This window comes from Labrus bergylta, chromosome 3, assembly GCF_963930695.1.
Source record: "Labrus bergylta chromosome 3, fLabBer1.1, whole genome shotgun sequence".
Classification (NCBI taxonomy): domain Eukaryota; kingdom Metazoa; phylum Chordata; class Actinopteri; order Labriformes; family Labridae; genus Labrus; species Labrus bergylta.
Window position 1 is genome coordinate 9,361,958 of NC_089197.1, and position 15,531 is coordinate 9,377,488.

Sequence of the window (15,531 nt, forward strand, 5' to 3'; positions counted from 1 at the left end):
TTCAGCAGGTGAATCCAGACGAGCAGGTAAGTGCTGATTGGCTCTCCTCACTCTAACGGTCAGAACGTTAACAGGCACTTTATCTGATAATGATGACGATTATTTTGATGAAGAGAGAGATTTGCTCTTCATCTCTCAGTCCCTGATTGGCTGGGTTTATTTGAGGTGTTGGGATGTGATTGTGGGACTTGTTGCTTCAGGAAAGGTTTCACAGGTCAGAGTGGAACTCAGGCTGCCCGCTTTGAGGACTGTAGCCACTGTACACAGGGTGTATAAACTAACCACTGGGCCAAAGCAGAACATCTCTCTGCTGCAGGTCACATCCAGGGCCAGACTTTGTTCGGGTTAGGGTCCAGGACAGTGAAAGAAACGGCTCCTCCTGTCTCTTCAGTTCACAGCCGATCCAAACAACACCCGACACTGCAACAAGACTGTCCCTTTAAAAGTCTCTATTTCAGTCTATTTTAAAGCATTCACCCTGCATTCATGTGGCGTCGGAAACATCGGGAAAACCAGTTTCCGAGTTGGAAAATGCAACGCCTTTTCAGGTTGGAACAACAACTCAATAAACTCAGGAAATATGAGGTGTCCAACTTGACGACTTGAGGTCATAATCATCATCTCATGGAGGGCAAAATGTGTTTTTTTGATGTTAAAAGATACTTTTTATGAATTCTCGTATTGAAACTTTCTGCTCAAATATAACTACAAAAAGATCTGCAGCAGGCAACAAGACAGGTGTCCAGAAGACAACATGTAAATACAGATAACCCACAGCTCACATGAGAAACAGGAACTTCAACCACACTGAACCAGTTCAGACAGAAAAGTGCATCGAGTCAGTAAAATAAATATTTATAATGAATTATCAAGCTCAAATAGGTAAGAGATCTTCTTTGAAGCGTCCTTGTTGTTTGTTGTTGTTGCTACAACATTTTTACTTCATTTGAACACACTGAAGTCGGAGGAACGACTTTCCAACTGGGAAACTGGGACCATCGGCTCAGCACATGAACGCAGCATTACCGGCAGATCAAAGTATGAAATGTCTTTCTGCTCGTACTGCAGCACTGAACAGAATTCTAATGATTTGTTTTCGGAGGGTTTGCTCTTTAAACTAAAGCTTCTGCACAGCATGAATGTAATGACGGAGCCTGAGTGGGTCCTGCTCGGCCCAGATATCTGTGTAATCAGCGTCTCTGGTCCTGATTTCTGGTAATTACGCTCTTCTGAGAGGAGACCCTGGACTATGATTACAGGGTCTCAGTAATCAGTGTGTGTGTGTGTGTGTGTGTGTGTGTGTGTGTGTGTGTGTGTGTGTGTGTGTGTGTGTGTGTGTGTTTCAGACCTTGAGATGAAGACATTTCTGGAAATTAAGGATGTTTTAGTTTGCTCACACTTCTTCTAAGAGATGTGAAAAATCAGTCTCAGGTTACAGGTCGTCTGAGTCGTGCTTCAATCAAAAGAATCCATTTCATAAATATGAACAAGACCCTTTCATAGACAGTTAAAGTCATACTGTTTTAAAGACTTGCTACTAATTATCGACGCCATGAATCATCAGCTTCAGGCCTAGTCCAAATGTAGATGGGTATTTTTTAAAGGTTTTCATCCTATGTCTAAAAACACAATCCCGTCCGTCCACACACGCTCAGTTCTCAAAAACATCTTGAGCATGCAAAGTCAAAAACGACATCATCGACGTGCTAAAATGTTCTCGCCATTCCTCTGTAATGACCTTTTCTAATACAAAGTTTTCCATTCAGGCCGTCTCTGCTCGTCAACATGGTGGGAGAGTAACTGTGTATGTATGTGTTAGCGTGTAAAAACTCCAGTTAGCAACGTTCGCACTAGTTTGGTAACGTCTGCCATCGCACTAATCTCATGTAAACAAAAGTGAGAGCGTCGCAAAATGGCGACAAACGCAGGAGAAACGGAGAAATTCAGTTTTCCCCGTCTACACAAAAACACCTTAAACTGAGTTTCTGACAATCCTCACCCTGGGAGGGGTTTTTCCAAAAGGTGCGTTATCAGTGACCTAAAACGCACAAAAAAACTCAGGTTTAAAAAATACCCGCCTACGTGTGGACTAGGCCTCAGTTCCGTCACATTACAACTAAATAAGTTGCCCCCTGCTGGCCATTTGAAAGAATGCAATGCAGTACATTGGCTTTTCTAAAATGGTTATATTCAGTCTTTGGTCTGTGTTAAAAGAATGATAAAAATCAGGAGTATCATGCTCTTATAAAGGCGTATTGATGTATTTGTGTGTCTGTTTTTCTTTGCAGTTATCTCGGGACTGTAAGGTGGAGGTTCAGAGGATTCTCCACCAGAGGGCGCTGGAAGTGAAGTTGGACCCTGAGCTGCAGAAACGCTGCATGACTGACCTCGGGAAGTGGTGCAGCGAGAAGACGGACACTGGCCAGGTGAGACGAACCAAAACCTGCCACTTGAGTTTTTAATGAACCTTTGATGAATGTTTGAGCGCCCTCTGTTGGTTGTTTAGTTCATCATACCGGCTCTCATTTCACTTAATCCTGTTTTTTTTTTTTTTTTTGTTAAGTCTTTCTGATCCGTGAAACCTTCTAATAAAACCATCTTGTGTGTGTTTAGGAGCTGGAGTGTCTGCAGGATCATCTGGAGGACTTGGTGTCCGCCTGCAGGGAGGTCGTGGGCAACCTGACGGAGCTGGAGTCAGAGGTAAGAGGTTCAGCAGACACCATCAGAGAAGATAAGGTTGTCCATTTGAGTGTTGTCTTTGTGTCACCTGCACATGATACACACCTGTGTCTGTGTTTCTGTCTCTTTCAGGACATCCAGATCGACGCTCTCCTCATCAGAGCCTGTGAACCCGTCGCCCAGGCTCACTGCCATGTGAGTGCATGAATACAAACATTTACTGTGGAGGCATAAAACCTGTACATTTGTAAAAACTCACTAGAATTTTTTCTCCCTCATCTTTGAACTACTCATCAAAAATAAAGTTTAGATGGTAAATATGTGTGTGTGTGTGTGTGTTTGTGTGTGTGTGTGTGCAGGATGTAGCTGATAACCAGGCTGATACCGGTGACCTCATGGAGTGTTTGGTTCAGAACAAACACCAGAAGGAGATGAACGACAAGTGTGCAGTCGGCGTCACACACTTCCAGCTGGTCAGTTTTTTAAAATCTGCTTCTCTCTGTAAGCTCTGTTGTGCTCGGTGTTCATTTCTTTATTTTGTGAAGCCAACATCATTTTTGAATTAGTCTCAAAGGATCACTTTACTGTATTTAGACCTGAGTTTAGTATAAAAAGTTAAAGGGGACATACAGTATTATTAAAAATCCACTTTCACAGTGTTTTTGAACATTTATTTGGGTAACCTGAGTGTCTACTGAACCACAACATGTGAAGTAAACCCATCCAGTCCTTTGTTTGTGGTCTGCATAAGTCTTACAACACAGAGGAAAATTCTCCGTTTTAAATTTGCTCTCCTTGTGATGTCACAGTGGGATTCTGGTAAAAAAAATTCCCTCCCCTGGTATCTCCACCCATGGACTCCACCCCCAGACTAGAACAAAACTTTGCGCAGCTCCGCCATTTTTATTCTCGCTACAGAGGAGTGATGTCTACTGGGAAAACTCAGGGGGGGGGTCATTGGATTTAAAGAGACACACACACCAAAACGGAGCGTTCTGAGAGAGCTGGTTTATACAGGGTCACAAACCTCCTCTGGTGCTTGATTCATGTTATATTTTGACCAAAGCACAGCACAGATGTTTCATTTAGACCACAGGGGGACTGTTTGAAAAGGTGGAAAAGGGGGATAATATGTCCTCTTAGCGGTTATGTCGAGTGTCTCATGTACAGAGGCTGTAGTCCTCATCGCAGCGGCTGTCGGTTCAAATCTCAGCTGATTAGCAGTGATGGAGTGAAACAAACTACAGTCACACAAGCTCTGCTCTTAAATATGAGGGGAGGGACTTCAGCATTATGATAGGCTGGCTCGATACCCCACTTGTCACTAAATCCTTTAAACGGGAGTCCGTTGTTTGCTTCTCTTTACCTATGCGTGTCTTTTTGGATTTTCTTTGGGATGTCTGCATTATAAGCATCTCAAACTAATGCTTTGGAGGTTTTTAATTATCCTCATGTTTGTACTTCTTCTGCTCGAGTAAGATTTAAGACGCAGGGCTTTTCTCCACAGTGTTGATGAGTTGACTTCAGTAAAGTCCCATTACTTCTTCCTCCACTGCAGTTTAACATGAAACATATTAATAAATGTTTTTTTTTTTCAACTCCAGATCCAAATGAAGGATTTCAGGTTCTCCTATAAGTTCAAGATGGCGTGTAAGGAGGACGTTCTGCGCTTGTGTCCGAACATCAAGAAGAAGTGAGTCTCAAGAACATTCACCAAACTGAGACCCTGTGTTTCTGTGTTTCTGTGTTTCATCTGTTCTCCTTCAAACATGTTTCTGATTTCACATAATCTGCTGTGTAAAGGGTGGATGTGGTGATCTGTCTGAGCACCACGGTGAAGAACGACACGCTGCAGGACGCCAAAGAGCAGCGGGTGTCTTTGAAGTGCCGGAAACAGCTGAGAGTGGAGGAGCTGGAGATGGTAACACACGCATACACACTCACACATGTACAAACACATTAAAATACACATAAATATTTTTCTGGAATCACTCCCTCTCCTCTTCTTTCAGTCTGAAGATATCCGTTTGGAGCCCGAGCTGTACGACCCGTGTAAGTCCGACATCAGCCGTCTGTGTCCAAACGTGGCTTTTGGAAACGCTCAGGTGAGGAGGAGAGAGACACAGCGGGACAAATCCCAACGTTCAAAACATTCAGTAAATATCATTTGAGACTCTCTCTCTCTCTCTCTCTCTCTCTCCCTGCTGCTCCGTCAGATGATCGAGTGTCTGAAGGAGCAGAAGAAGCAGCTGAGTCAGCGCTGCCATCAGAGGATCTTCAGGCTGCAGGAGGTGGAGATGAGCGACCCCGAGCTCGACTATCAGCTGATGAGAGTCTGCAAGCAGATGATCAAGGTGACCCAGAGGAGGGCAGGGGAGGAAAGCACTGATGACATCTTTACAATTAGCCATCCGACCACAATTACTAAAATGTTTGGCGTGCAAACGTATCATAAAACATGAAAAGATATGGTTTCAAAACTGCAATTTGTATTCAAGGTTCCACTCTTAAAGTGACATAATGACATCACAGAAAATACTTATGTTGCGTTCCATTTACCTCTGAACTCTGAATCGTGGGGCTGTTAATGTCGTCAGATCTGAGCTAACCGAGTTCCAATCGCAAGTCTGCAACAAGTCGGACAGGCAACATGGCGTGCTCCCCATGTATGGAGGCTGTAGCAGGCGGCCCAGGTTCAAGTCCTACCTGTGGCTCCTTTCCCTCATGTCATTCCCCACTCTCTCTCTCCTTGATTTCCGACACTATCCACTGTCCTATCTCTACAATAAAGGCACAAAACGCATATCAGACATATTAGACATATCAGACCACCGTTACCATCAGCTTTGAGATAATGAATAGGGCTGAATGAAGGTGACATGTAAATCGAGAAAACGTCTACACAAGCTCAAGTCCATTTATCAATGTCAGAGGTCTCAATAAATGAAAATGAACTTTCCATTACAAACTGTCTCCTGCAGCGTTTCTGTACTGAAGCCGACGCCAGGAACGTCCTCCAGTGTCTGAAACAGAACAAGAACAGCGAGCTGATGGACCCGAAGTGTAAACAGATGATCACCAAGAGACAGATCACACAGAACACAGGTCAGTTAAACGCTCACTAACATGGACCTCATTTCATTCAACACACTCACCTCGCCTCGCTGACGAGCCTTCATCATCCTCATCCTCCTCCTCCTCCTCCTCCTCATACAGACTACAGGTTGAACCCGGTGTTGAGAAAAGCATGTCGAGCTGACATCCCAAAGTTCTGCCAGCCGATCCTGAACAAGGCGAGCGATGACAGCGAGCTGGAGGGTCAGGTCATCGCCTGCCTCAAACTCAAATATGCCGACCAGGTAAGTCCAGGAATACATTCCAATCAGCGTCCTAAAACTCTAATGGAGACCAAATATGTAATAAAGGATGAAGATGACAGTATGACAAGTGGTATCAAGAGGTCATAAAGGAAGAGTTTAACCTGAAAGATCTAAATATTGCAGGCAAATGTGTAGAAATATCATGTTTATTGGGGTCATATAAAGTTGGTGCTGGTTCCTAAAATGAATGATGGATGAGTTTTTTTTTCCTCTTAAGCCAAACATAAAGCGTCTAAAAGATGAGTTCTGACACACCAAAGGTTCTCTTCTTAAACTGAGTGTTTTCTGGCTGCGGTTTGGTTCAGAGGTTGTCTCCGGACTGTGAGGACCAGATCAGAGTGATTCTGCAGGAGTCAGCGCTCGACTACAGACTGGACCCACAGCTGCAGAGACACTGCACAGACGAGGTGGGCACACACACAGACACACACACACTGATAAAAAACACTACCTCTTTTCCATACATTTTTGACTTGATTATAACTTCCTCCTCGTCTCCTGCAGATCTCCAGGCTGTGTGCGGAGGAGGCAGCGGCTCAGGAGCAGACGGGTCAGGTGGAGGAGTGTCTGAAGGTCAACTTGCTTAAAATCAAACAGGAGGCCTGTAAAAAGGTAAATACTGAAGACCTTTATGGTTCCATCTAGCGCACTTATTACTGATCATTCGTCCAAACAGTATCGTGTTGTGGGACGTTTTCTCGATGCCCTGTGATTGACTTATGACCAGTTCATCAAGGTGTACCCTCCAGCCATACTCCAACAGTATAGATAATGGATGGACTTTCTCTTGATAAAGCAGTAGAAAGTCTTTCTGTGGATGGTTGGAAATGTTTTGGGCTCTTTTGGTCTCCATGGCAATCTCAAAAATGACTTCAAACTTCAATCAACTGATGCTGACTGTTTCAGTTTCAGTTTTGTATCATAATCTAATCGACGCCTACTTGAGCAGGTTTACAACATGTTTTTTTACAGGTGACATTGTCAATGTTTTAATGAGACGAGGCAGTTTTAGTATCAACACAGAATATATTTGGAGTAATTCTCCTCTCCTGCCGTGATCAGGTGTCTTTGGACTTTAGGATAAATGTTTCTTTAACTAACAGAAATGTTGGTGTTTGAGGTGTGGTCCCTCAATAATCCACACAGTTTCTGACATAGGGGAAAAAGTTTAGCAGGAAACTGTTTGCTAAACCTTAATGTGTGCTTCCACTGTGGCTCCACTGCTCTGCGTCTCAGCTCCATGTTACCACAGAAAAGATCGAGTGGGATGGAAGGTCAGACACCGAAAGAACCCTAAAACATCAGGTTTATTTTAAAAAAAAAACACTGACCAATGACCGTATGTGTGTTTATTTTTTTATTTTAAATGGTTTTATAGGGTTTTTTTACAACATGCATAATATTATCTCGCACTATTGCAAGTGAATCTGTAAAATGACTGCTGGAATTCCGGCTGTGCTGCTCTGTGCTACGCTCTGAGAACACAGCCGGTGATTGTTGATGGACGAGGCTACACTGAGCTGTAAGAGAGCAGAGCGGACACACAGGGCACACATAACTGCCTGACGTTCTGGGTTAGAATGATCTTTTCCCTAATTGGTGGTCCTTTTAAACTTCCTCAAAGCTCTGCCTCTCTGTGCTCATGGTCGGGAAGAATTTCATTGTGACGCAGAAACTAAACCTTGTTTTGTCCATCTTCCTCCCTTCTTTATTTTTCTGTTTGTTTGCAGGAGGTCCTGAACATGCTGAAGGAGAGTAAAGCGGACATCTTTGTGGACCCGGTCCTGCACACAGCCTGCGCTCTGGATCTCAAACACCACTGTGCCGCCATCACACCCGGCAGAGGACGACGTGGGTGTTTTTACTCAAGACATTCAAATATTTTCAGCAACGTTTCCAAGCTTATCGAGACAGATTTGTGTAAGCTTGTGTTTGATTGCTGCTCCCTCTCACCACACAGAGATGTCGTGTCTGATGGAGGCGTTACAAGACAAGAGAGTCCGCCTGCAGCCCGAGTGCAAGAAAAGACTTCAAGACCGCATAGACATGTGGAGCTACGCTGCAAAGGTAAACACCAGGAGGAGACATTTTCACTGAGAGCGATGGGTCAAGCACACGTTTACACAAAATGCACATGTTGTTGTTTTCAGGCACAGCGGTGCATTGAGCTCGATGTTGACGTCAACATGCAAATGTTTACTTAACAGTGTATAACCTCTGGGGCGGAAAGGTGAAACTTCAGCTCCACTCCCTCATTCAATATGATCACTTGTCTTTCTGCTCTATTCAGAAATGATGATCTGATGATGGTGATAAATAAAATAATCAGGGTATTAAACAAAGTTCTGCAGATCCTGTAGGGATGAAAACTTTCTGATGGCACAGTTACGGCTAAAAAGCTGCCTCGGTAACCTTTCCCTCCTTCCTGCAGGTGGCGCCAGCAGAGGGCTTTTCAGACCTCGCTGTCCAGGTGATGACATCACCCTCCAAGAACTACATCCTGCTCATGATCGCACTGAGCGTGTGCATCCTCTTTCTGGTTGGGCTGCTGTGCGGTCGCATCACAAAGCGAGTGACGAGAGAATTAAAGGACCGGTAGAGGACGAGCCCTCGATAAAGACAGACTCCTCCTATACCTTCCTCATCTTCTTCCTCCTCCTCCTCCTCCTCCTCCTCCTCCTCCTCCTCCTCCTCCTTCTCTCTGATGCCCGGTCTGTAACCAGCCAACCTGCACAGTGCCAACGCCAGCGCCCACATCTGGAACTCTTCTGTTTATTGGCTGCTGCTGAATATTTGCATCAGATGCAAAATGGCCCCGAATCCCACAAATACTCCAAACCTTTGAGGGCAGTTTTGACTTTCTGATTGGAGCCTTTGTTCGTCGATTATCATCTTTGCTCCCAATAAAGTATCCGCTTTTGCCAATGACTTCGGTCGGGTCGAATGTGAGGTGGTCCGGCATCTTTTAAGTTTCTAAATAAGTGACTGAGGGCTGCTGCTTCTGAGGTTAGGGTTGCTTTCCCCCTGGTTGATCCCGATGCTTTTTTGTGATATTTAATGGAGACTGGAGCATGAAGAGCAGCTTTTGAAGTGACTGCGGCTGCCTGAATCGCACAAGGAGCTAAATTAAGTCTTGAGAACTTTTAAGTTGAATTTTGTGGTGTTTTTTTCTTCTTCTTCTCATCAACCATGAAGTCTCACCTTCTTCACTGGTGTACAAGTTTTACGTCCAAATCGCCAAGTACGGATCTACACGTTTGGTCCAGCCCCTCAAGTTTTGGATTGTAAAGATCATTCGGATATTTTCACCTCGTCCTGTGTCGTCCTCTGACCCCCTGCTCTCTGTTGCCTTTAACGATACAACATAACACACAGAGGCTTTGTTTTATAACTCAGCAACCTGCAAGTGCAGCTTTTATTTAGTTGTTTTGTGACCGTGTAAGTTATTATAATATGGATATAGCATTTAAACATGAGACTTATGTTGAATACAGCTGGTGATCTCTGCATATGAAGTGAATTATTTTGATTTCTATTTATGAATGATGGCATCGAAGAGCTTCAAACCCGCTCTTTAACCTGCACTCAGCTGCTCAACCATTGAAATGCTTTGCCTTAGGTCTGAATATTTTTGATTTACTGTCATTTGTTTTTGTTTTTTACTTTTTTTTAAGACTCATTTAAGCTAACAAAAATCCTGTATGTGAACACGCTGCAGATGAAATGCAAACATGAGTCCAAAGACTGTCTGAGGGGGCTAAAAAGTAAATTAAATCACTGAAATGGCATTAACCTAGCTTAGCATAAACACTGGAAGCAGGGGGAAACATCAAGCCAGGCTCCGTCTGAAGTAGCCACAGCTGTTTAGTCCACACAGAACATTATCAGCTCCACTTAACAGGTATGTGATAACAACTTTGTCGTCACAGAGACTTTCAGATTCACTTAGGGTGTTTTTTTTATGTTGTTGCTAACAGCTGCTGGGAGCAGAGACTTCCTGTGGTCTGCACAGGTCATCACACCTTGAAAATGAAAGAAATCAACAGGCATAGTTGAAAAATGAAGCCAAAGCTGAAATGCAAAAAGAACAGCAGTTCCTTGAGTCTCCACTAGAGGCTGCCTCCAAGGGCAAGGACTCCCCATTAGAGCAAATATTAAAACATCCATTTTAACAGCAGGAATAAACATGTTAACAGACTGGTTCAAGAAGCATTGTGGACTAAAATAGCTCAAGTCTTTATTGGTAAAAACTCTACAGGGGGGTGAATTTGGATTATATGATGGCTAAAATTTCCGTAAATTTGCATAATTAGAGGTGTGGCTGAGTTGACTGACAGGTGGGCGTATTGTAGCTGTTTCCCAGGAGCCTTAAGGCCCATCTCAGCTCCACATCCTTGTTTTCAGATCGAACAAGATTTGGGTAGAATTGTGTGCAATATGGCGACGGCCATCATTCAGCTTTTTAACACATGATGTCACTGAGACTACGTCTGTGTTTCAAACACTGGATATGAATAGATACGACATCTAAAACAGTTTTCTTGAAAAGTATCGGAGGTGTTTGTTGTTTGGACTGTTTCCCCCGGCCTCTGGTCTTTGTGCTAGTCTTAACTCGACGTACACATCCTGTCCAGCACAAAGCTTCAAACAAACAAAACGCAGAGAGCAGCTTTAGAATAGTGTATAAGATCAACGTTGTTATGAATGGTTATTTGGAGACATACCAGTCTAGAGCTGACTAAAAACCAGATGTTTATTTTTATGTACATATCACATAAAATGTATGTGGCTTTTGCCAGGGGAACAAAATCTGCTGATAAAGGCTGGGTCGGTCATTTTCAAAAACTAGCATGATTTTGAAAGTAGCATTCCCTCAGTGCTGCGTCTGCACCCACCCCCTCCCCTCTGTGCTCCTTCAAAAGCCACGCCCCTCACTTAAATGCACTCTGAGTGTGGGCTAGTGCACACAAGGGGTAGAGAGCGAGCAGGGAGACAGGGAGGCGTGTGATTGGTTCATCAGATTGGTACCTCGTGGCAGAAATTGGTCAAAGTTTTTACAGGCTTACAACTGATACAGATGACGGATTTTCTCTGTTCCTTTTTCAGAGCACCTGAGTTATTAATGTCTGTCAGGACCTAAAGACAATTTCAACCAAAATCTTAAAAAAGTGTATCAGGAGAAAATTACCAACCCTGCCTTTAAATGAACTCAATATTTAGTAATTTATAACATAATAAAATGTATGTTTGGATGTTTTGGAAACCCAGATACAAAATCCCTTGCCACATTTTGTTCCCGACATTCGAGCCTCAAGTGTATTATTGTTTTCAAAGCGAATGATTTGTTACTTTAGATATAAACTTAAGACGCGGAAACATTGTTTTTTTATTTGATTTTTTCATCTAGTTTTTGAATATTTAATTTTGCACTTTAACTTGATGCACCTCTAACCTGCATTGAGGTGCTTATCTGCAAACAGCTGATTGGACAATTAGCCGCTCTCATCTCATCGATTTGCTGCTTTTGGTTTTTATGGTTTGGTTTTATATTTATACATGTGAATGATTTAAAATCCCACTAATGAGGAGTGTGCAGCATGTACACAATAATTCTGCTGAGTAACAGAAGTTAAAGCTGAGGTTGCAGATCATTTCAAAGGAAACGTCTTCGACCTGACGCCAAGTCAAAACATCTAAACAACCTTTCTGTTCCTGTATGTGTGTTCTGACTTACGGTGTCCAATCAGAGCTATCAAACACAGCTGTCATAACCTGTTTAGTACGTCGGCCTCTACGTGTACAAACTTTATCAATGTGCAGGTTTATTTTCTCTTTTCAGATTATGCCATGTAATACGAAGACGTAACAGATTCATCATCGTGAGATTTGATTTTGCTGTACAAATACAATTTGTCAATTTAATAAAACTGTCTGCAGATTTTCATATCTTTGGCTCAAGCTGACTTCTCTTTTTGAGGTACCTACTGTTTGGTCTGCAAAAAATACAAATTGTTTGATGAGCATATTTAATGAGGTTCCCGGGGTCTGAAATCATAAAAATCTCATGTTCTTATCCAAGTTCAGACTGCAAGCTGAAAAAAAACAACCAAAGACAAACAGACGTAGCATGGAGTGACCATCTCATCTCATTTTAGTTTCATGATGATCTGATCCATTTTTACTTTCAGAACCAGAGATGCCTTTAAAGGGTCACATATAGGACATTACCATATTGTTCTCACACTAATATGTGTCTGTGTACAAACTCCCGATTATGAGAAAAGTCCATCCTCTCCGTCTTATGCCTACTCCACTTTTCAGAAAAAAGTGTGCTCAAACAGGCCGTTTGGAGATTTTCCCTTCATGACATCACAAAGGGCAGTAACCCCTCCCCCAGGTGGGTGACACTCCCACAGCTAGGTGTTTGCTCTGCCCTCTGAGTCTGCCTTCTCACCATAAACAATAGGACATGGAGCGAGAAAGGGGGCGAGAGAGGGAGCGTGGTCAGACACAGCTCATATACATTTAAAGCTACAGACACAGAAACAGCCTGTTCTAAGCAGGGCTGAAATAGAGGGGTTTATAGACATGATCAAATACAGGATCAGAGTGGATTTAGAACAAGAAACTTCACACACATGTTTTTGGGAACGCTGAGACTTATTTAAACTGGTTGAAAACGAGGAGAAAATGTCACCTTTAAAGTATTTCCTACTTAATACTCCATAACATATGAACAAAATAAAGTCTGCAAAACTTCCAGCTGCAGAAAGCTTTTTATTATGTCTTCCCACTTTATGTTCTGTACACAGAAATAAAAGCAAAGGAGCAGCACAATAGCATTAATTATCTCTCATTACTTGGAAGTCTACATGGGTTAGCTTAGCTGTTAGCGATGCTCTAAATCAGCAGAGCAGAGGAGGGTCCCTCACAAAACCAAACAGGAAAATCCCCAAACCAGACAAAACACAATCAGTTCTCTTGGACCAGCAACAAACCACAGGTGAAATGACCTGAAGCTTACAGTCAACTTTTCTCTCTCCCAGCCTCGGTAAAAAGAAAGACGATCTCTAAAACAAAAAAGGGTAACAGATTACGGAGAAATAAGTTGACAGTAAAAATGCTACTTAAAAAAGTTTAAAAGAAACAGGTAGCAACAGTTTACACCATTCTTAAAAGAAAAGACTTATTATAAACTTACAGCTATTGCAATTAAAAAACAAGAATCAAAAGAGGAGAGGAAGTGAATTCAGTGTCGCACCTAAAAATCTACAAAATAACTGAAGCTGACTGTCATTAAGCTTATTGTGGAGGGGGAGGGGCATGAAAAGGTTTACAGCCAATCACATGCTGCATGCATAATCAAAGTTTACACATTAAAGTCAAGGTATCAACAGAGATTTCACTTTTTTTTTTTTAAGGGATGATCAGCAGCTGTTCACCCTGCAGACAGCTGTAATTCCCGGGTCAGACAGCAGGGCGGCGCTGTGTAACATTTCCAGCCTCATTGACTAAGGCACTAAGTTCAGTCTTTCATTGTTTTTTTCCTTGATTTTCAGCAACCACAGCTGAGCAATGATGAAGAGGCTGCAGTTCCTCTGACGACCACTAGATGACCCAACCATAAAAACTAAACTGAAAGCCACTCAAAAAGTATTTTAAATTCCTAAACAGAAGAAGTTTATTCAATGTATGTAACTGATTTATTCTTTGATAAGAATACTGAGGGTAAACAAACTGATTGACATTTTGGAAAATCTGCTTATTCGCTTTCTTGTTGAGAGAAAAGTTTGAGAACGTTCTCATATCCCTGCATCAAACACACTGCAACCAGCAGCTGGTAAGCTTAGCTTAGCTAGCTTAGCATAGAGACTAGAAAGAAGGAAACGGTCAGCCAAAAGCAGAGCCTAGACAAGCTAGATTTACCTTCTCAAACGGACCAAATAAAAAGATGGACCACATGACAGCTCTCCAAAGTGAAGCCAAAACATTCAGAGCTCCTCCTACTGCCTGGCTGCAGTTTATGTCGTAAACCCGCCTCCTCTATGCTAACATGTTGGACAAAAATATAAATACACATTACATTTTTCCAACATTACTTTTGTTATTCTAGTTAATTCTTAGGGAGCTTTTTACTCTAGTGTTTTTTGAATAACTTATTTAATGCTATTGAAAGGAGTCATGTTTGTTGCAGTGCTGAGTGCACCTGATTATCAGAGCAGAGGAGTAACAGTCAGAGCAAAGATAAACACCAGAGTCAATAAACTGTCCATGACCTTTAGTGTCTGCTTCAAACCCACACAATAATCTATTCTGCTGTGAACTGCATCCACCTGAGGGATCTATAATGTTTTATCTTTTATTATTAACTCAAATATGTTTGGTTAATGGAAGAGACAGGACGTCGATATCCCGGCTCCTCCAGGCACTCCCTACTGAACAGACTCTGACTTCAATGCACAATATGTCACTGTTCTTTGCGAGAATATTCTGGCTTCATTTTTGTACACCATGAGGAGGTGGAGACATGTCATCCATCTTAATATAAAGTCAAAGAAGGTATCTGTAACTTCTCTGCATTGAGTGTGAAGTTGTGCTTGCCAAAATACTTCCTACTGCTTAGATAAGATAAGCTAGCCTTGAAGTATGCATTTCTCATTGAGTGTGGACATTTCTCTCAAAGTGCCAAACAATTCCCTTACAAAGAGCAGATTTTTACAAGATGTGATGATGGATGTTTAAGCCAGTCACAGTCCGTCACGGTCGATTGTTACTTCTGATTCCTTAGCTCCTCCCACTTTGTCTTTCTTTGATCAAATTAGCTTTTTCCGACGTATCAGAAAAAGATGGCTGTGAGCTGCAAACCAAAATCTAGAGTTTGAAAACATCCAGTCCAAGTTCGATGGGAATCCTTTTCTTTCTTTTTTTTTTTTTTTTTTTTACAGTGTTCTGTGAGTTCACGTTGGCAGGCTTCAAGACATTCCTCTCTGCCTATAAAGCTTCTTTCAAACAAAACTGTCATTGACCTCAGACTGAGTAAACATCCAGTGAACTTTTCCACCAGCTGGATTAAAAAATGAAGCTCAAACAATAACAGAAAAAAAAATTCTGAGACGAGTTTAACAGTCAGATACCGAAATCTGTTCGGTTTCACTGAGGGGGCGTCTACTTGTCAGCACTAACAGCTTCTGATTGGTCCTGGCATCTCAAGTGTTGTTTTACCATTGGCTAGGTGAGCAGAGGGGGCGGGACATCAGGAGGCAGGGGCCTGGACGTAGTTGGCAGGATAGAGGCCGACCTGGCCGCTGCTCAGCTGCCCTTTACACCAGCCCTGCTCATCCTCCTCCCCCAGCTTCAGCAGCTCCTCGCCTGCAGGGAACAAGATGGAAAGTCAGATTAAATAAAATAAAAGGTGGAAGTGTTCATTCGTTATAATCAGCAACTGTAGGAGAAGAGGCGAGCTGTCTGTGTT

At 42.6% G+C, this 15,531-nt stretch overlaps 2 protein-coding genes across 4 annotated transcripts in view; one reads left to right on the plus strand and one right to left on the minus strand.

The window, feature by feature from the left end:
- LOC109988623 (Golgi apparatus protein 1-like) overlaps positions 1–12,005 on the plus strand; it is a 29,258-nt gene extending 17,253 nt beyond the window's left edge. The window contains exons 12-27 of one of the 2 annotated variants that reach the window (XM_065952627.1): positions 6–26; positions 2,289–2,426; positions 2,614–2,700; positions 2,812–2,874; positions 3,039–3,152; positions 4,284–4,372; positions 4,483–4,600; positions 4,692–4,784; positions 4,896–5,033; positions 5,661–5,784; positions 5,896–6,038; positions 6,365–6,466; positions 6,564–6,671; positions 7,790–7,910; positions 8,020–8,126; positions 8,491–12,005. In XM_065952627.1, coding sequence (XP_065808699.1) covers positions 6–26; positions 2,289–2,426; positions 2,614–2,700; positions 2,812–2,874; positions 3,039–3,152; positions 4,284–4,372; positions 4,483–4,600; positions 4,692–4,784; positions 4,896–5,033; positions 5,661–5,784; positions 5,896–6,038; positions 6,365–6,466; positions 6,564–6,671; positions 7,790–7,910; positions 8,020–8,126; positions 8,491–8,658 — 1,734 coding nt within the window. In that variant the 3' untranslated portion in view covers positions 8,659–12,005. The remainder of the gene's footprint in view (positions 1–5; positions 27–2,288; positions 2,427–2,613; positions 2,701–2,811; positions 2,875–3,038; positions 3,153–4,283; positions 4,373–4,482; positions 4,601–4,691; positions 4,785–4,895; positions 5,034–5,660; positions 5,785–5,895; positions 6,039–6,364; positions 6,467–6,563; positions 6,672–7,789; positions 7,911–8,019; positions 8,127–8,490) is intronic. The other variant, XM_065952629.1, reaches the window with a different exon arrangement.
- An 811-nt stretch (positions 12,006–12,816) lies between these two features.
- pacsin3 (protein kinase C and casein kinase substrate in neurons 3) overlaps positions 12,817–15,531 on the minus strand; it is a 35,342-nt gene continuing 32,627 nt past the window's right edge. For both annotated transcript variants that reach the window (XM_020640146.3, XM_020640145.3), the window contains one exon: positions 12,817–15,428. In XM_020640146.3, the coding sequence (XP_020495802.2) occupies positions 15,313–15,428 (116 nt within the window). In that variant the 3' untranslated portion in view covers positions 12,817–15,312. The remainder of the gene's footprint in view (positions 15,429–15,531) is intronic.